At 42.3% G+C, this 20407-nt stretch overlaps 2 protein-coding genes across 3 annotated transcripts; one reads left to right on the forward strand and one right to left on the reverse strand.

Moving 5' to 3' along the window:
- Positions 1 to 508: 508 nt before the first annotated feature.
- On the reverse strand, positions 509 to 1375 carry LOC116310987 (G-protein coupled receptor 15-like). The gene has a single exon (XM_031727957.1). The coding sequence runs from the start codon at positions 1373 to 1375 to the stop codon at positions 509 to 511; it is 867 nt and encodes a 288-aa protein (XP_031583817.1).
- A 5587-nt stretch (positions 1376 to 6962) lies between these two features.
- hic2 (hypermethylated in cancer 2) lies at positions 6963 to 19881 on the forward strand. 2 transcript variants are annotated; one of them, XM_039620525.1, is made up of 2 exons: positions 6963 to 7029; positions 16303 to 19881. In XM_039620525.1, the coding sequence occupies exon 2, from the start codon at positions 16365 to 16367 to the stop codon at positions 18126 to 18128; it is 1764 nt and encodes a 587-aa protein (XP_039476459.1). In that variant the 5' UTR covers positions 6963 to 7029; positions 16303 to 16364; the 3' UTR covers positions 18129 to 19881. The 2 variants fall into 2 exon arrangements, with proteins under 2 accessions (XP_039476459.1, XP_031583812.1); XM_031727952.2 differs by having other exon boundaries at positions 6972 to 7037.
- Positions 19882 to 20407: the final 526 nt, after the last annotated feature.

Here is a 20407-nt window from a genome sequence, read left to right on the forward strand (position 1 = left end):
CAAAGATTTTAATTATTGAAATAAAACTCTTTATCCTAAACTTGATAGACTTCTTTGTGGCAGTCTGTCTAGTTTAGGATATCTATTTGAATCACAGCAGTTTCATTTTTATGACATACATGAATCAGAACAAGAGAACAGGAGCCCAGCGACGTTATGTTTTGTCTGAAAAAGCAAAACACTGAGACTGAGAAAACGCATAAACTCGAAAGTGACCGCAACATGTGGCCCATCAGATGGGCTCTTAGTATTTTATCCATCATCATAAGTTATAGAGTATAACTTATATTGATGCTGATGTTGGCTGCCTTATTTTGCTTGCCATCCCATCACAGTTAAAGTCAATCCTGGAAGAGAGAGAGAGAGAGAGAGGAAGAGAGAGCGGGAGAGAGGTAGGGTGCCGGCGAAGAAGGGGAGATAAGGGATAAAATGTCTTTTTATTCAAAAACAGCATATTATTTGACATAAAACAGAAATTCTACCTAACACTTGCAACTTGGACCGCGTCTTACCTTGCACAGCGCCTGGGGCAGACCCTCCACCACACTGTTCTCCACACGGCCCTCCGAAGCGCCGGACTGCCCCAGATGTACACCGCAGGGGTGACCAGCGCGTTTAAGCGTGCCATCGTGGCGAACACGTTAGTGGCTTCATTCCTAAACCTGAGACCTTCTCTAGTCAACTGCCTCACAATGATATTGACAAACGAGGGACACCACAGCGCCAAGAAGCAGATAACCACAAACACAATGATGCGCAGTGATTCCTTCTTGTTGTCTCTCTCGGCACTAGGCGCCTCTCTCACTACGTGACTCCTGGCTATGATGTACAGTTTAATTGTCATGAGCACTTTAATGAGCACTATAACCTGTAGAGTCATCACACCAAACGCGTTTATTTGAGCCGCCTTTGAGATGGGCACCAGGTTCTGCACAGTGAGAATACAGTATGTGTAAATCCAGCAGAAAGCACAGATTCCAATGACAACAGATCTCGTTATGTAGCGACTGTAAAAGAACGGATGGCAAACGGCAAAGTAGCGGTCAAACTGAGCAAAGAGGAAGGTTAACACATTGACACCTAAAAATGATGGCAAAATGTAGTATGTCCCATTCCTCGAGGGATAGCCCTCTTGGACGTCAAAGAGCCCCAGATAGTAGACGGAGAAGCCGGTCAGAGTGTCGCTGATGCTCGTGTTCAGCATGAACACGAAGCGGTTCTGGGCTCGAAGAGATCGAGTGGAGGTGATCCCGATGATCACCGAGCCGGCTACAAGCACGGCACACGTGGCGAATACAATGTGGAAGGTGAAGATGAGGAAGTCCTCCGGACTGTTGAAATTCACTGACAGGATGACGGTGGCGTTATAGAGCATCCTGGAGCTCCACAAGAAGTCGAGCACTCATTATATTTATAGGTCTGACAAACGATGCTGCTCAAACTTTCTGATCTCTGGAGGCTTGGTGGCTCTGACATGGGTTAAGTGACGTTTAGAACTTACTTTGTGGAATCAATAAGATAGGCCTAATCACACATTAAGAATTTTATATTTAGTGTTAGAGATGGATCCTTAGCTTTTGGTCAAGTTTGTAGCTTTTGCTGTTTGGGGCTTGCTGCCATAATCTTTCATCTCGGTGAGCCATAAATAAAATATTTTATCACCTTTGTTCAAAAGGCCAACTTAACAATTCACAATACTCAACTATGTTTGTTCGTAATATTTCTGAAAAATTTGTATTTATTAGCATTTATATTAACTTTGCCTGCACTTTTAGCATTCTGCAGCACTTTTTTAGTTAGTACTCACTGTGGACAATGATTACGTTTAAACCTAAAGTATTCGGTATGCCAAAAAGTTGTTTCCGGTATTTAAGTTGTTGTAAATTTCTTGTTGGCATATAATTGGTCAAACAATTATGATATAAAGTCATCTTGAAGCAGAAAGAACATTCCTGTCATAAGGTATAGAAGCTGCACTTTTGAGCAAGTCTCATTTACATTAAAATATCTTTTGCAAGATCAGTTTCAGAGTCTGTTCTGCAAAAATCTTTTAAGTGGCTAATCTGATTATAACGTAGAACACTGAGTGGGTACAACGACGCGGACTCATAAAGATACTTAAAAACAGGTCATATAGGTGCACACCTTCGTAAATCTTGCTTACTACAGCTTGTGTACCAGCAAAAAGAAACATTACACATCACTTTTTTTGGCACGCAACCGGAAACCCCCGCAAAGTGGTGGTTCCCCGCAGTCCAAACTGAGCTCATTTCCACCTGCCAACAGCTTCAAGCACTATAAAAAGTAGACTTAAGTACAGTACAGTTACATAGACGCATATCCTGATAATGCCTCCACTTTCACAAGATAAGTTATAGATGGAGAATGAGCCGCCACAGTAGTGTGGGCTTAGAAGGAATAAAGGAAGCCTCACAGCTTCAGTTTCAGGTTAGGAAGAGTTTGTGCGACAAAAAAGATACATCCTTCTCTCTGATATCTACTAATTATATGCAGTTGTTAAAGAACAGGGGCACACTTCTCTTGCCCACGACTTCGATCCACATGCTGCCAGTGTTCAATAAACTCAGCTCCCGAAAGAAACACGTAAAACTCCGGTGCTTATAATGATAATGAAATCTTGAGTACCCTGGATAGCTCCCGCAGTTATCGCCGTCTTAATAACACACTAGCAGGGACTTATAGTTTGTAGTCTGTGGCTTCGACAATAAAAAAATGCACTACCTGGTGTTCAAATGTGGCCTGTTAAATTTTGTTTAATCTGTCATAAATACTGTATGTTATTCTTATATTTGCCTACTCCATGCTGGCACACTACAGGGGCCTCCAACGGTCACCTGTTGGGAGCCCCTGGAGATTTGTTATGTGCTTTTTACTGGAATTAACCCAGACGTTTTGACTAGTGAGAAAACAATACTCCTAGTTTATAGAGTTTATAGAGTACAACATGGACAAAAAGACTGGAAGAAACTTTGTTATAGCTTTTAATCCAGACTTTTAAAAGTTGGAGTTTACATAAAATCTGTTTTTATTTGTTTTTATTTTTCTATTTTTATTTATTTGCTAGCTTTTAGTCTTTATGTAGGTATAGGCCTATGACGTCTGTCGTCTGCAGCTGCATCATCCGACCAAGAAACACCAGCCTGTAATATCGGACTTTTAGCCACAAGAGGGAGCAATAAACATGTTGCTGTATTCACCTTTGAACTACGACACTTTTCTTTGAAACCTTCAGCTGGTAAGGTAATCTTTAAAAAATCAGTTTGTGTTCTTATCAGTGTCTTTGTTTCAGATGTACTGATAAGTAAGTAGGAATGTGCTTTTAGGACCTTTCGTTAGAGAGGTCCTAAAAGCACCTCTCTAACGGGACAAACGAAAAATCTTGTTTTTTCGTTTGTCCCATGGTTGCAAAGCAGAAGATTTAACATCGGAAGGGTTCACTCTGTTGCTTTCTAGTTTCTGTTCTGTGCCCTGGAATATAAACCTAAAGAAACAGACGTAGATTTACAGATAAATTTAAAACTACAAAAACGACGTAAAAAGAAGAATTATATCACTAAATATTTAGTAGACATACTACTAGTTTGTTTTTAAACCTCTCTGATCTTAAAGTTGCACTCAGGAAATGCAAAAAGGCCTTACATCAGCTGTGCTGTATATATATGTATATAAAAGTAGAAGTTAACACTATTTGGGCCTATTAGGTGCAGTTTTAATTTGCTCGTTGAGATCCGTGTGTCTTCATGAAGGCCTTGTGGACTTGCTCTCCTTGGGAGTTGAAGTCACTCAGGTTGACGTCTTCCTCTTAGACTGACTGTGCTTGCTACATAAATCGGGCTTGAGGTAACCCCACTGTGCTGTTCGGGCACAGCTGCAATGCTGCCAGTATTTGTCATGCGATGAAAGCCTGATCATTATTATTATTATTTTTGCACCCACGTCTTCTCCGCCCTGATGAGAAACACCAGCCGCCCTTTGTCTCTTGCGCTGCCCCTCACGAGCTTTGGCAACGTGTTGATGTTCCTTTTCAGCGTTTTCCTGGCTGCAACCATCATTTTCCTCAACGTGTCTGTGTTTCTTTCCATCCTGCTGAACACAGCTTTGCGCAGCGAGAACCGCTTCATGTACATGCTGAGCACTTGCCTCAGTGACATTTGTACGGGAGTGTCTTATTATTATGTTGGTGTTTTTGATGTGAGGGATGTCTATGACTCCCCCACGAGAACCTTTTACATTGCTCCCACATTTCTAGGACTTTCTTTCATGGCTATCCTGGCCGCGCAGGCGGACAGATACCACGCCATCTTGTCCCCCTTTAAATACTCCCAGCGCATGACCCGAAACAGGACCGTGATGGTCATCGTTGCCTACTGGGCCTACGCTTTCTTAATCGTCGCTGTGCAGAACCTGGTCACTGTCGGTGTTGCCAAACAGGTCACGAGCTTTGGCACTTTTGTCGCGAACATATTCCTAGTTATCATAATGATAGTGCTCAATATCCGATTGTTCATCATTGCCAGGTTTCAGCTGGAGAGAGAGCAGCCCTCTGAGGAAAGAGACAGCAAGCGTTCGTCGGTGTATCTCATACTGGTGGTTGTGGTGTTCTTCTTGGGGACTTGGCTTCCTATATTTTGTCATATTATCATTTGTAATTTCATTGGCACGACCTGTTATACCTTTAAAAATGAGGGCACTGACCCTATTCGCATTTTGCCCCGAGTTAATGCTGCCCTGACCCCCATTCTGTACGTTAGAGGGTGCTCTGCGCTCAGGGCAACGCTGCTCGCCAAAGTGTGGAGACCCTGCCGTGGGAAAAGGTGAGAGGCCGGTTGTGTTTCACGAGCCAGCTCATTAAGAATTACACAGTGCCATTCAATGCACAGAAAACCAGTTTTATTCCAATTGTTTTGTTTGCTGTCAACATGTAAGCCGTTACTTTGAATGCTCCTCTAATTATCTATCACTTTTCAGGGCTTACGGGTATAAATGTATGAACTGTGACATTTTATGTTTTAGACATTTTTTTTTCTTCTTGTTGGCTCTTGATTGAAAGTCCTCATCACGCTGTGTTTATATATTAAGTGAAAAATATCATTTCTATCTCTTTATCTGTTATTAACAAGTAAAATTTAGTCCTTCTGTTAGTCCCTGCTTAGAGTTGGATCATTTCTAAATGGATGGATGTCAACATGCCACCACAGGAAAACTGTTAAAAATGTATTATTTTCTCCATTATGAGTGGAAATCAACTGGAAAATGCGACACGTTCTTGGAAGATGTTGTTTTATCATGGACTTCACAATGAAAATGGACGTCCAGTGAAAAGTAATGTGTTTTATTTATTTAATAGCCCAACTGAATAAACAATTAGAAAGTAAAGTGTGGCAGAATCTTGTAATTTATCTCAGTCACATGTCGAAGTTTATTTAAATTATCAACAAAGTTTTAATTTAATTCTCAAACAATAATTAGTAACTTCTATATTTCTTAAATTACAAACATAGTTGGTGAATGAAAGCTGGGCAAACGAGCCAACACCGCATTACACAAACTGTAGTCCGCCTGATAAATGATTTCTTATGTACATTTCCAGTGAACGTAGGCTGGGATAGAAGAGTTCTAGCAGATTTTAAACAGTTTTCACACACACACATTTGTTGAGAATCTTCTGCCTGTGTTTACGTGGAGCACCTAAGAGCACCTTGATTACGTAACCCCTCGCGCTGAGTATGCAGTTTCCGCGGCAACCACACAGTGTCAGAAGTGGCCTTTGGCACGCCGCCATAACGCCGACTTCCACGGAATGTGACCACACAATGTAAGTACAAACCATAAAAGGTTTTACTTGGAAAACGGCGAATGATTCCGAGAGGATCCAACCCCGTGCATCTAATGCGTTTTTATGATTTTCATTATTAACATCTGCATACTCTTCAACAATTCTGAATAAATCGTCAGTGAAATCTATCAGTGAGGCAATAAGAAGCCTGGTTCTCTTTGCTAAGAGGAGGAGCCTGCGTATCGCAACACTTCCGCACATCTGGTCCAGTTTCTGAACCTCTCTTTCTGCTTTTCACTTGATTTCATCATATATATTTTTAAAAAACATTAAGCCAGTTCTGTCACCAGGCATCACAGTCCCATTAAAGAAAACAATACATAAATGAATTAAGATAACTGCAAAAACGGGTATTTACACAAATTTAAGCTACGTTGTCTTTATTTTCCCTAAAAATATGAAAAATAGAAAGTCAATGGGTTCCCCTTATCATTATTTAGATACTGAGGCTTGAGGTTTTGAAGGCAATGCAGCCGTCTTAAGTCCAGCTGATAAAGAGATTTAAGTCCAATGCTGTTTTCTGTGGTGGTTGTGGTATGTATTATCACCAGTGGATTGCGCACTGAACTGGCATATTTTACAAATGAAGACCTTTGCAGATAAAAAGGATACACTCAGCAGTCCGCTTTAAAACATACGACAGCTTTTCATGTACAATCCCTGATACTACATACAAAAATACCTCTCAAGTCTCAGTAAATCGAATCTAAAATTCTTACTGATCACGTCTCTTATGCACATCACTTAACTCCCTACTGCTATTTCTTTCCCCGTCACAGTCCCTTCATAGATTACACATATTAGAAAAATTCGTTTTAAAGTCAGACATCTCACGGAGCATTTACCTGCACACAGCAGGATGGTAGGACTATAACTGGGTCGTTTTGCTCGGAGGAGAAGGCCTTAAGCTGTTTGAACACAATGAAAGAAAATAGCACTCTTTGTTTCCCTCTATGCCATCTTGCAGGTAAAGTTGGTAAGATTCCTGCTGTAAGAAAGTGAAAACCCTCCCACATTAGTATGTTTTCACTGCTGCACTTTGGGGCTGGTTTCTATTCAAATGTGGGTCAGGGGTGAGGAAGGCTAACGTCATAAGCTTGCAACATGGCGTCCCGAAGGCTGTGAGATGAGCAAGAGGATGGTAAAGACCGCTTGAGAACGACCATACCGATGTAAGAAGGTATTTAAAATGAATTCTTTCCTTTTGCCGCGGCGTGTAAATGTGTGTCGGAGCCGTATTTCTGTCGTTTTTTGATCGGATCGTTTCCTACCACCCACTGCAAGAATCGCAGAGGTTTTCGCTGTTACTCTGGTGTTTTTTTCCACGGCGTGCCAACAAAAAGGGGCTCTACCAGCCTGCTTGGCAAGCCGAGGATTCCCACATTATTTGTTCGAACATATCGTGGTCTCTGCCCAAACCTGTAACAATGCGCCGTTTGCAAACTGTGTGCTCCTTTTTTTTATTTTTAATTTGGCGTCGTGAGCTTACGAGAGATGTCCCACAGGACGAGTGTGTACCAAAGAATTACCAGGTTGGCAAAGCACATCAGGGGGACAGAAAGGGTCCACGGACGGCACGTCGCTACGTTGTATATGAACGCTAAAACGTTTCTACTCTTCACCTCATTTTCTCAGTTTTGCAATCCAACGTGTTCAGTGAATTGTTTACAAAATTGCAAGCTGATGAGTTGAATCTTTCTTTAAAATCAATCGCTTTCGCGTAAGCAAAGCAGATATCTTCAGCTGGTATTGAATTGCACTTTGTGTGGTAAATGGAGTGGGGCAGATTCTGTGGATTTTACGCATGTTTTTTTGCGCAATCAGCTGATAGTCTTTGAGATGTTCGTACCACTTGTTTGTTGTTTATATGTAGGTTAAGCCATATTGGTCTTAGGTGGGGCTCAATAAAATCATTTAACAGGATTGTCTTGCAAATATAACCATTAAAATGTTGGATGCATGCAGAGCCTGGTTTGAAACGTTGCTTTTTAAACGTCGATTCTAGCGATGCAGTGGCGTGTACGTGTTTTAGAAGCACTATAGGTGCGCTAGTGCTATAGAGCTACCATCTTTGTAATCGGCTACAGTGTGGGTGTCACATTACACTCTGACCTATAACTGCACTGTTTTATAGAAACACTGTTGCACTGTCGTTGATTTCTGTCAGTAAATAAGCGTCCTCATTTTTTAAAAAGGAGGAAAAAAAATCACACCAGTACGTTAATTACTTCATGATTAACTCAAAGTAAGCCAATAAAACAATGCATGTACTCAGGTGTGAAGGCGGCTCTGCTCCTCATGATTACTGCTGTTAAAGTACCAAGGGGCATGGCGATAAGAAGGCACAGGAATGCCAGTAATGTGCGTTTCGTCGACTGGCTGCTGTTAACCAAAGTGTAGTTCTGTGGAAACATTTCCACTTTAATTAACAGTTGACGAAATGTGCTTGCCCTCTTGGAAAATGGCTGTACAAAAATGGTCAGTTGTCTCATATTTTGCCAGTTGGTAGGGAAACGGATGTCTTTCATTTTACACATGATAAAATTATTTTGCACACATTTCCAGTAGCTCAGCTGCACATTAACTGTTTCTTTCTGCGGTTGTTGGTGTGAATTCATTTCAAGTTGGCATTGTTATATTTTTTTTCAAGCTCCTGCTTTGATAGTAGAGTAAAGATAAGATAAAATTCAACTGTTTTCATGGCTTCTTTTTCTGGTTAGAGTTGCAGGGGACTGCAGCCTGTAATAAAAAGATTACGAGATGTTATTTTGGCAGACTACACCCAGCCCAACTTATAGGTGTAGCGCTCAGCTGCTCTGTCTGCCAACCTCAAAATTTGGCTGGAGGAGTAGCTGAGGTGTGTTTTTCAACAACACACCTAAAAGCTGTATTGTTAAGAACAGGACACATGCAAATGTGTATTGCACTTTATAATCCAATTTGGAAAAGCCTCTAAAGGAGAAATGGGATTCCTGGCTGTTATGCCTGAAGCACTTGATGATATCAGCACAGTAAAAGCAGTAAGAGCACTGGGCTTTGATGAGCGAACTGCTTAATCCTTTATGTTTAAAACAGTCCATCTCATAAACCTTGAAGAAACTGAGTGAGACTATTGATCACTTTACTTTTATAGAGTTGATCAAGTTTTATGCTGAAAATGGATTATGTGAGCAGGCCGGCCTCTCCAGTAAATACTGTAAAATGTTGTACAGTAACCGCTGTACTTTTTGATGCTTTTGTCAAATGAACATTATAGGTCAGAGATCAAGTAGCAAGGGTCAAACAAATTAAAAAATGACCAAGTCAAGTCAAGTGATCAGTGTGACTAGTTTCATTGATTACTATGGACTACAGAGTGTGGCCTGAAGGGTAATTTGAGGTCCGTGTGTGTGCCTCATGATCGGCCAGTTGGTCTTGTCCCTTCCCTTTCTCAGCACACACGTAGTGTCTTATATGCAGGCTTACAGCAGCATGTGTGGGCAGTGCAATACAGTAAGAAGGCTACTTAGGCTATATGTGCTGACAAGTTGCATGGGGACTTATAGATTGTTCTGGGCTGTTGTATCTATATGTAGCTGTCTGTTCTATTTGGTGGTTGCCTATTCAGAGGCTGTTTGGTTTGTTCAGTGGATAAAGCACCTCGGGGCAGGGTTGTTGTTGTTCTTTAAGAAGAAGAATGTGGAATGCAGTGCTGATAGCCAGAAGGTTGCGCAGTGTTTAACGGCTGAAGGAGGAGGGGGGGGCTGGCAGGTCTGTAAAACCTTGGACCATACACGATCTCTTACTCGCCCAACACGATGTCCTCAGTCAAAGCATTAGATATCAGGTCATGTGGGTTGGTGAGGAAGTCTTGCAAGACAGAGGTCACTTTATCACACCAATCATATGTTCAGTTGTCAGTGAAGTGGTTGATTACTGCGCTCTTAGTGAGGGCACGCACTGTGATGCATGTGGGCACCAGTTACTAAACAGGATTGCTGGTGAAGGTCTCAGTGTTTATTTAGTTTTTTCCTGAGGACATTCTGGATGAACACGGTACTCAAGACACAGCAGAGATGCAAAGTTATTCGTATTAAATCCATGGCAGCAGAAGAAAATGGTAGTTGGAACTCTTTCAGTGCACGAAGCAGATTCAGGTTTCATGTTTCAAATGAGAGTTTAACAAAGTACTTTTTCAGCAATAAAAACTCTTATGTATAGCCTCATCTTAAATTCCATTACCTCCAACTGCCAGATACTAAATGAACTAGTACTTTTCTGGTGTTTCTGGCCACTCAAAGCAGCGTTCCCACTATAAGCTATAGCCTCTCATTCACACAGATTCATATGGCACTCGATCCAATGCATACAGACACGCACACTCACAAAACTGGGGATTGACCCACAGACCTGATTAGCAGACGCTAAGCGTTACCTCCTGGTAAAGTATAAGAGAAATGTATAACTACTCAAGATGACATTTTTCTTGTAGCGCTGTATTTTTAGTCTTGCACATGCATCTACACCTCACGTTTACAAAATAGCTGAAAAACTAGAGTTACTTGAATAGACAGGATGATTTAGTATGTTGTTTTTATTGCTATGTTGTACCATTTTGAAATTTTGGAAAAATATTGCCTTGAGCATTAAATGAGTTGATGACAGTTTATAAAATAAAAACCCATCTGGCACTGGTTGCTGTTGTTTTATTAGCTAAGATGACATTCATACCACAGAGTAAATTGATTCATTTCCTGTTTTGAAGGTATGTGGTAAGGGAAAAAGGATTTAATCTCATGTTTTGTTTTTTTTAAATTCAGCAAACTTCTCCTCCTTCTTTTCCCTGGTGTTACACAAAAATCTATGGTCTGAATGCTAGCGTGGCTTTGTAAGGTTTTAGGATGTACACATGTAAAAGGAAGTTCTAAACATTGTATGCACATGTGGCAATATGTGGTACATGGTAAGCCACAGCTTTCTGATCGGTGATAAACAGAATGAGGTTCTTGTCATGCCACTGCACCGTGGGCAGTACTTGTTTGTCTTGCTGAACTGCTGAACTCCTAATTGGAAGTGTTCACCCAAACTGGCAGGGTACTGTAGTTCACATACTTACTATAATCATGCACCTGTTCACCCAGCAGTCCAGCAGTTCTGTAAAACCGAATGTTCCAAAAACAGGACAGAACCCCTTCGACCTCCCATTGAGCTTTTTCCAATAGCAGAATATCTCCTCTGCAGCGTTTCTGAAAAGATTACATCCAGAATGGATCCAGCACTAGATCCACTCAAAAATTTACCATTGAGCTTACAAGTATAGGCAGGCTATTTCAAGAAATGACTGCAGCTAGTGACTTCATGTGTCATCTTCTATAGTCTGTCTTATGCCTGCATTGTCAACTTGCCTAAAAGACTTGATATTGCTACAAGTGGATGATTTTTTTTTTTTAAAATTAAACTGTAAAAAGGTTTTAGATTCAAAGTTTTTTTTTTTTTTAGTTAAATCTGAAGCTTTTCTGAATCTAACCAAGATGAGTTTTGTGGAACTTCTGTGGTGATGTGATTTCTGAAACTTTATGGAAACAGGAGAAACCTGATTTTTGGAGCATGTATATGCCTAACTGATGTTCTAAATGAGGTTTTAAATGTGTGTGTGTGTGTGTGATAGAGTAATGCAGTGTAAAGGCCGTGTAGCAGGATGAAAAAAAACAAAAAACGTGCGTCTTTGTAACCAATCAAATGAGACTAAAATAGAAATGATTGTCAATTTCGATAACTAACTAGCATTACATGTCACCTGTAATAAAATACCGTGAGCTGCCACGCTGCACAGCTCTGCTAAGAAAAGAATTTCATTCATTTTCTGAAATGGATTTAGAGCAACCTGATAAATCTTTAATGTGTTTCTTATGTAGCTCACATGTAATGACTGTTAAGAGCATATATAGTGGTTAGCTTTTTTTTTTTTTTTAACAAACTAACTGTTTACTTTAATCTCATTTTATTGTGAGCTGTCCTTCCACAGCTGGTCCTTGCCGTACCCATGAGTCCTGCACGGACCAGCCTTACCCATGCAGCAGTGTCAGCCATGTTGAAATGGCTCAGAGGTGGTTGCTTGGTGTTTGTATTTCAAACTGGCTTTGTACCATCCCCCCCAACCCCTCCCCCACTCTCTCTGCCCACCAGCATACTCTGTTCGTGTGTGTGCGCACACACAGACACACACATGCACACACCTAACACACACACACAGAGTGAGGCCTTTTGCTCCTGCCCTTGATTGCCTCTCATTCTGTGTCTACTTCAGTCATTCCTACCTATCTGTCTCTACCACCGATCCTTTCATGCAGGTTCTGATGTTGTGTGATGGCAGTTCTACAAACCCAGCACCATCTATTGCTTAAATGAATCTCTGTGAAAGAAGCCCCAATTAGACCAAAGTTGTATTTCTTTTTAAAATCCTGGTCAATCCTGATTTCCATAGGTTGTTAGCAGATGACCTTTCACAGCAGTAGGGTGTGTTTTGTTATTGCACCACAGGACTTTGGCTCACCTCTGCCTTCTCTTGGCTTTTTTACTCTGTGTTCAGGAGATTAGTGCCACAGCTCACAGCTCTCTGTCACCTTGCTGCATGAACACCGACTTGCTGTTGGATCTATACATGCACTGGAAAATTGTAAGCAATTTTCCAGTGCATGTATATGAAGTCAAACCTGACTTCATATTCCTTCAAATGAAGTCAAACCTGATCATTTAAATTTCAGGTGTAACCAGTTTTAATTCAAAGGTTGACATTAATTCAGTGCCCAGGGCTCTTTGACTCGTTCTACTTTACACTCCCAAATCTGCACACGCATGCACGAGCCTCGCCATGTTTGTGAGTTGTGTGTAAACATCTCTTCTCATCTCCTGATCATCAGGCTCCTCACACAAGTCAAGGTTGAGGATAAGTAGCAGGGCGCTTTGTTTGTTTGTTTGTTTTTTATGAATTTGCCCCTATCATTATGTCATAGTTTTTGAAGAGGTTACACTGCAGGGAAGGTAAGCTGATCCTCTGTGTGTGCTCGAAGACAACAGCCTCCCTGGGCTGAATTTAGTTGGTATGTCGCAGGATGTTCAGCCAGAGAGAGAAGTCTTGTTTCTTACAGCCCTTCTAAACCAGCTATCATGCTTTCTCTCCAATGAGCTGCCAGCCTTTTTGCGTAGGGCTTAAAACTATGGTGATCAAACCCTGCAGACTTTACTGCTTTCTAACTTACTAATATTATCAATAGAAACTAGTCTTTTGGCATGCTGGAAATTTTTTTTTTTTTTTTTTTTTTTTTTTTTTTTGCTGTTCTTGTCAGTTGATACATCATCCCTGACTTTAACTGCGGGGTTGTAGAACAGGAACAACAGTCTAGTTTGTAGTACTGAAATGTTTCTAGGTGGAAAGGGTGCCGTGCAGTCACACTTGGAGCTACAATCACGGTGCAGGCCTCTCTGTCCCCTTGTGGTATCATGCCTCTTTTCCTGGGCAGCATCGTTGGAAGGCGAGCCGGGCCTACACGTGTCCTACCCTAGCTGCATATAGATCAGCCATAATCCATTAGCGGCTCCCTGGAATCCAGCCGGCACAGCACAGCAATGGAGGGGCCAGGGGGAGAGGGTAGCTGGGTGGGTGATGGAAGGGAGGAAAGGGAGAGAACGAGGGATGAGAAGTGGAGGGTGATGGGGGAGGGCTTTTTTTTTTTTTTTTTTCCTCTCCTGAACTGGCTTCTCTACTGTGAGCCCAGCCCCCTTTTATGTCGGTCTGCTGGAAAAGCCTCTTGAATCCCCCCATAAAGCCTGCAGAGGTGTGTGTGTGTGTGTGTGTGTGTGTGTGTGTGTGTGTGTGTGTGTGTGTGTGTGTGTGTGTGTGTGTGTGTGTGTGTGTGTGTGTGTGTGTGTGTGTGTGTATGTTAAGAGAGAGACTTGATATATGGCTTCCTGGCTGGCATCACAGTAGAGGCCCTTCTTTCTCTAGTAGCCCTCTTCTCCATTACCGCCTGCAGGGCTGAGTGCCGTAAACTCCCCTAGCTTGTTCTACGATTAACACATCTGGGTTATGCTTTTCAGAATAGCTCATTATGATTTACATTGGGGACAGGACAGTGAGCTGTTCCTGGGATGTGTCTGCATGCCCGGTGAAAAGCTGGTGAGGGCTGGAAGATAAAGAGAAAGGAGAGGTACAGAGGAGAAACGGGGGAGGGGAAGAAGATCGTGAGTAGAAGTGTCAAAGCAGAGGAGGCAAGCCCAGGCCTGGACCTGGGGGTAATGATCACTTCAGCTGATTGTATCAGCTAGTCTGTGACAGAGTCAGCTTGGCTACATACTGGATACACTCAGCACTCTTTACCAGGTTAAAATTTTAACCTTCTTGTTCTTTGATGGTGTTTATTTTGACTATAATAATGGGTGGTCATGGGTGGCACACCATCCTTAACAAGTCTCTTACGTCTAGTGTGCCATCTTCTTTAGTGGTACTTTGTTTTTCTCTTTAGTATTTGAAGGGATACTGGAGGGCCTTGGCCAGGATATGTATGTCTTTGTGTAACGCTGTGATGGACTGCTTAGTTGTGCTTACTTACTCTGCAGTTAAAACTATTTTAAACAGATACAGTTATTTGAATTTTAACTTTTGCTTTTGGCTTGATGGGGTTTCGAGAGCAATTGAAGATAATTCACATCTATTACAACATGAAATATTCTTTAAAAGCTTTACTTTGATTTAAGACCAGGTCAGATCACCAGTAATAATCTGTCATTATGGGTACCTGAAATTTAGTTTGCTGCTTTCAGCTGTTCGTTGATGTTTTTCCTGCTAGTGTATATCTCACACCTACAGCATCATACAGAAGCTGTTTGATTGTTGAAGGTAGGTTAAGCAGATGGTATACATAAGGAGAGAAATTGAGTTTTTAGGGGTTTTTTTGATAATGTGTGCCTAATCTTACTAAAAGGGTATCTAAGGGCATCATGCTTAAGATATATTAACCAAGCATAAGTTCGAGTTAAACTATAGAGCTAATGTAACTACCTCGGTCGATAGTTACCTAGGTATGTCATTAATATAGTTAGTTTTGGTCCATTCAAGTTATTGAATGAATATTAATATTGTCTTCTCTTTTACTGATGTCTTAACTCTAGAATGTTTTTTAATCTGGTGTTTATCTGTGCACAGTATTGATATCAGCTGGTATTTTTGCCCATAGTTGGTCAGGATTTTGAGCACAAATGCTATTGTTTACTTATATTAATTTTTTTATTTTTATTTTTTTAAATTCAAATGTTGAATCGTCCACTGTTTGACATGTGCACACTGCAATCACTGAACAACATGCAGATCCATTTCAGCCCTTGGTGCTGGATGTTTGTAAATGTGATTTCAAATCTCTTGCTTGGCACTTGGCAAATTTCTACATGTGTTTGACTTGAATTAAACATTTCTTTGTCTTAGATTGTAATCTCTTGTAGTATGGCATACCCTGCTGTGGTTATTGAAAATTTGTGTTGTCTAAGCTTGCCTGTGGCTTTGAGGGAACGTTAAACACGGACAGACTGCTGCCTCAACCAAATCATACCACAGCTTTTACCCTCAGTTTTGCATCTATTGCATTAACACAAATTTTGTGTTTGCAGAGAAAACTAGAAATGGAGTACTGTGGTGTGTACCATTAGGTCATCAGTATGTTGTTTAGCAGTGAATTGGATTCACTCGTCCTATTTCCATAAATAAGGGCCCCTCTGGAGGATCGAGTGGTGCTGTCCTTGCCTTGGGGCCACACCCTCCCCCTCCTCTCCAAGCTCCTGTGTAGTTTTTCCTGCTCAGGTGTCACCTAATCCCCCCCCCAGCCCTGCTGTGCCACAGATCCCCAACCCCCAGACAATAGGGCAGGGCTGACATTACCATGACCTAATGGAGACTAGAGTTAGCTGAGTTTCCAGAGAGGGCATCCCACCGAAACTAGAGTTACTCTGGTGAGATAGTGAAATGAGGTAGCTTAGGAAAGAAGTTACTTTGCCCATTCTTGTCCTCCACCCCTACGGCCTTTGTGCCAGATTAGTGGTAATGTGTAGTCAGAACTTGATCCATGTAGGGTTACAGTTTGTTTAAAAAGAAAAGTCGGACACGGGGAAGGTTCCAGTTTCTAAGCAGCTGTGTGATTATATGGCACGCACTGCTAACAGTTTGCTAATTTCCCAGTGATCTCAATTTTGCCATTAGAGCGGCATTAGCAAGCTTTTACAGCACATTGCTTATTCAGCCTTTTTTCCCCCTCATCCACTGCCAACGCCAGTAACTATTGATTTTTGTGTTATCTATTAAGAAACACAACTCTTTATTTCTTTTCTCAATAACCCATCATTTCTATGTGGTTTCAGTGTAATAAAACTATTTTTTTTTTAACGTAACACTGATCACCTCTTTGTTTTGTTTCTTTCAGCTTGAGGTGGTGCACGTGTAGGAAGAGAGAGACGAGAGAGAGGGGAAAGAAGGACGGAGGAAATGGAACTGCCAAATCATGCCAAACAACTGCTGCTGCAACTCAACCAACAGAGAGCCAAGGGCTTCCTGTGTGATGTTATCATTGTGGTGGAGAATGCGCTCTTCCGTGCCCACAAGAACATCCTGGCGGCAAGCAGCATCTACTTTAAATCTTTGGTCCTCCATGACAACCTCATCAACCTCGACACAGAGATGGTTAACCCCTCGGTATTCAGACAAGTTCTTGACTTCATCTACACTGGAAAGCTATTGTCCTCATCAGACCAGAGCAATGAGCAGAACTTCAGTGCCCTCTTAACTGCAGCCAGCTACCTCCAGCTCCACGACCTTGCTGCTCTGTGCAGAAAGAAGCTTAAGCGCAATGGTGGGAAACCCCTGCCAGGTAAACCCTCCACTCCAGGTCCCCTTAGCCGCTTACGTCTCAACAACCAGCGGCTTTCCTCTTCTACCCCTACTGGCCACAATAACCACTATCCTCCAACCCCTTCCGATGCCGACCAGCCACAGCCAGATGAAGGCCTTCGGGACAAGCTCTCAGATGACGAGATGTTTGTTGGCACCTCTGGGAAGAACGGGAATGGGGGGAATGGAAGCAGTAATGGTAACCTCAGCAGCGGAGGAAGTGCGGGGGAACCGGACCTTGGACTAGACCTCTCCAAGAAGAGTCCACCCTCTGCGGGCACAGCCACCGATGCCCTCAGCCCGCACAGCAACTCCCAAGGATCCCCTCAATCTGCCTCAGTATCCACAACCAACAGTGCCTCACTGGATGATTCGTCTACCACCTTGCCAGGTGCAGACACCTGCATCTCAGAGACCATGGACCTCAACTCCTCCTCTAAAACCTCAGAGGAAATCCAAAACCAGCCAGAGGGTCCTCCACCACAGAAAAAGTCCCGACAGGGAGCTCGGAAGAATGAATGGCCTAAGAGAGAGGCTTCAGGGTTGAAGTCCGAAGATCACAGCAGGCCCCTGGTTAATGGGGTAATTGTTGGTCCTAAAGATAGCCGCTCATCTGGGATTGGAGGTGGCAGTGGGAACAGCTTCACATCTGACCAGTCCTTCCAGTGTAAGGACGAGGAAGAAGGAGGAGAGAATGGCCAGGATCACAGTGAGGAAAGTGGTCAGAGTGATGGAGAGACTGCAGGAGGTGGAGGGGGAACAGCAGGGGGGCACCACAGCGCCAACTATGTGTACAGGCAGGAAGGTTTTGAGCCAGCATTTGGAGACAACCTCTATGTGTGTATTCCCTGTGGTAAGGGTTTCCCCAGTTCTGAACAGCTCAATGCTCATGTGGAGACGCATACTGAGGATGAGCTCTACATCAAAGAGGAGGGAGGAACCTTTGTGAAAGAGGAAGATGAGGAGGAGGCCGAGGACCTTTCTGCCACTGTAGGTCCTTCTACCTTTGGTTCTGAAACGCGCCCGTTCAAGTGTACAGTGTGCAGTAAGAGCTACAAAGACCCAGCAACCCTGAGACAACATGAAAAGAGCCACTGGCTGACCAGGCCCTTCCCCTGCAACATCTGTGGCAAAATGTTCACCCAGAGGGGAACCATGACACGCCACATGCGCAGCCACCTCGGCCTGAAGCCATTTGCATGTGAAGAGTGTGGCATGCGCTTTACACGCCAGTACCGTCTGACAGAGCACATGCGTGTCCACTCTGGAGAGAAGCCGTATGAATGCCAGCTATGTGGGGGGAAGTTTACCCAGCAGCGCAACCTCATCAGTCACCTGAGAATGCACACCTCACCCTCTTAGAAATGCATCAAGCCAAAGAACTCTGGGAATAGAAAATACAAACCTTTTCTCTACCTTTTCTCCATCGCGAAAGCAAAGAAATGCACACATACACATAGTTCTACATATTAATCCAGTTTACGATGCCCTGGCTAAGTGACTGATGTAGCCGTTAGCCACAGTGTGCTCTTGGTGATGGTGGGATCTTGTTGATGCAAGGGTTAAGTTGTTGTTTATATCAAACAACGTCTGCTCACCTCTCAGGAGCTCTAAAGGGACAGTTTACTGCTGTCTCTCTCCAAAGTCACAAAGCAATGGTGGAGTTGCATAACGTCTGGTCTGTTAAATGTGAATGTGGGTACTGATATAATGTCAAGCCTCTCACTTCATACCCTTCAGCAGCTTTTCTCTCTTCTACCTTTGAGTCTCTGAAGTTTTCAGATGACTCAAGAGTCCCCTGTGTACTCCAGTGCTACTTTGACCAAAAAAAACCACGTGCAAACAATACTGGCAATAATTCAGCAAAAAGATTATTTTAACCCTGACAGCTTTATATGCTTCGTTGTGTTGGTTGGTGATGGGTATCTGTACATAAAGCCCTTTTCAGACATGGGATATGTAACATTGCTCGCTACCCCAATCTCTTAAAGTGTTGGCCTTCTGGCATACAGACATGATGACTTCTACATCCATATTTCTCACAATTATACCATCATAGATGTGACGGTGATGAAGAGAGTTGCTAGATTTGGCAAAAATCCCAATCATGATTATTTTGGTCAGTATTGTAAAATTTATTTATTTTGCACAGTTGTTTCCAAACGATTGTGTAAAATAAATCAAACTATACACAGTTTTTACAGAGGATTTCATTTAAATCTGAATATAATTGTAAAAAATAAAGCTCGAAAAGAGTTGAGGTGGTGGGCCATTAGAAATAAAGAGCTTGGACTTTTGGCAAGGAGCAAAACTGTACCACTGTGAAGGAAAGCAGCGCACTCAGTAACACAATGTAAAATCTTAGTAACAGAAACAAACACAGAAAAGTAAATCTTATCTTTGCTAATTTTGTGTTTGTGGTTCTCTTTGCCACTGACACTAAGTGTAACTGCTAAATAGTGCTGCTGCATGGACTGTACGCCACCGCTTTCACACAGAAAGAGCTCTCCTCAGGATTGGGAACAGCAAAATGTATTAGAGAGCAATTGTTTTCATCTTACTACCACAAAGAAGCAGATCTGGTGGGATAAAATGCAGTTATGTGCATGTTATTGTTTCTCTTATGGGCTAAGCAACTCACGTCTACGCAGGTGTTCAGTCACAATCTCATGTCTGCATGCATTCAGACTTCTGCTGTGTTAAAAGCTACACATAAACAGCATCTAATGCGAATTCTGTCACTACTTTTACAGAGAAGCAACTTGGTGTGCTCATTGAGGCACTCAGAAAGCATGTCTGAAAGGGGCTTAAGAGGAGGGGTAACTGGGTTTGGGACCATCTCCATGCTTTAACTGGAAGTTCTTGAAAGAAGGTTCACGTTGGAGGACACTGATTTAAGTTTTTGTTTGACAGACGACAAACACTCAGTCTTCTCTACAGCTGTTTGCATTAATATAGAGAAGATTTTCATTGTTTTCAGTTTTGCCTGCTAGTGCTCCCAGGAATGAAACCTGGTTGGACAGATGAACCCTTGAGGTACTCGTTTTTTGCTTAAACAAGTTGTCATGTTTCAGTGAATGTTTAAACTGGAAGGTCTTGGGATTTTTCTTGTGGAGGGGAGGGATCTGGATTGGGTTGGGGCAGGGCGGGGCGGGTGGTTTCGTGGGGATAAGGTGAAGAGGGTGTTTTTAGACTGAGCGTTATGTTCAGTGGGTATGTTTATTTTTCTGTCTGTATAGCTTTCCTCCCCTCAGAAAAAAGAAAAGTCTATTTATGTAGGCTTGTGACCTCTCTACCTCTGATTACTCTTACAAACTCTATGTTGATTAGTTGAAAGTTCCTATGTAATTAATTGTAAAAAGTGTGTAGATTATGGTAAGTTTTTATCTAATGCTTTAACCTGCCCATCTCTCAACACAGGTTTTTAATGCTTATAGATTTTACACATTAATATTGTTTTTAGCTGTTGTTTGTACTTGTCAGATATAGCTTTTGGGTGCCCTGTTCATTGTGGCTCCACTTCAAAGTGTACTGTAGCTTCCAGCCTGGAGCAAATAGTGCTTAGTTGGTTAGTTTAGATATATAGAGTTCCAAAGATCTTATGAATGTTGAGGAGAACGGAGCTAACTAACAAACTTTGC

Source organism: Oreochromis aureus, linkage group 12 (assembly GCF_013358895.1).
Source record: "Oreochromis aureus strain Israel breed Guangdong linkage group 12, ZZ_aureus, whole genome shotgun sequence".
NCBI classification, from domain to species: domain Eukaryota; kingdom Metazoa; phylum Chordata; class Actinopteri; order Cichliformes; family Cichlidae; genus Oreochromis; species Oreochromis aureus.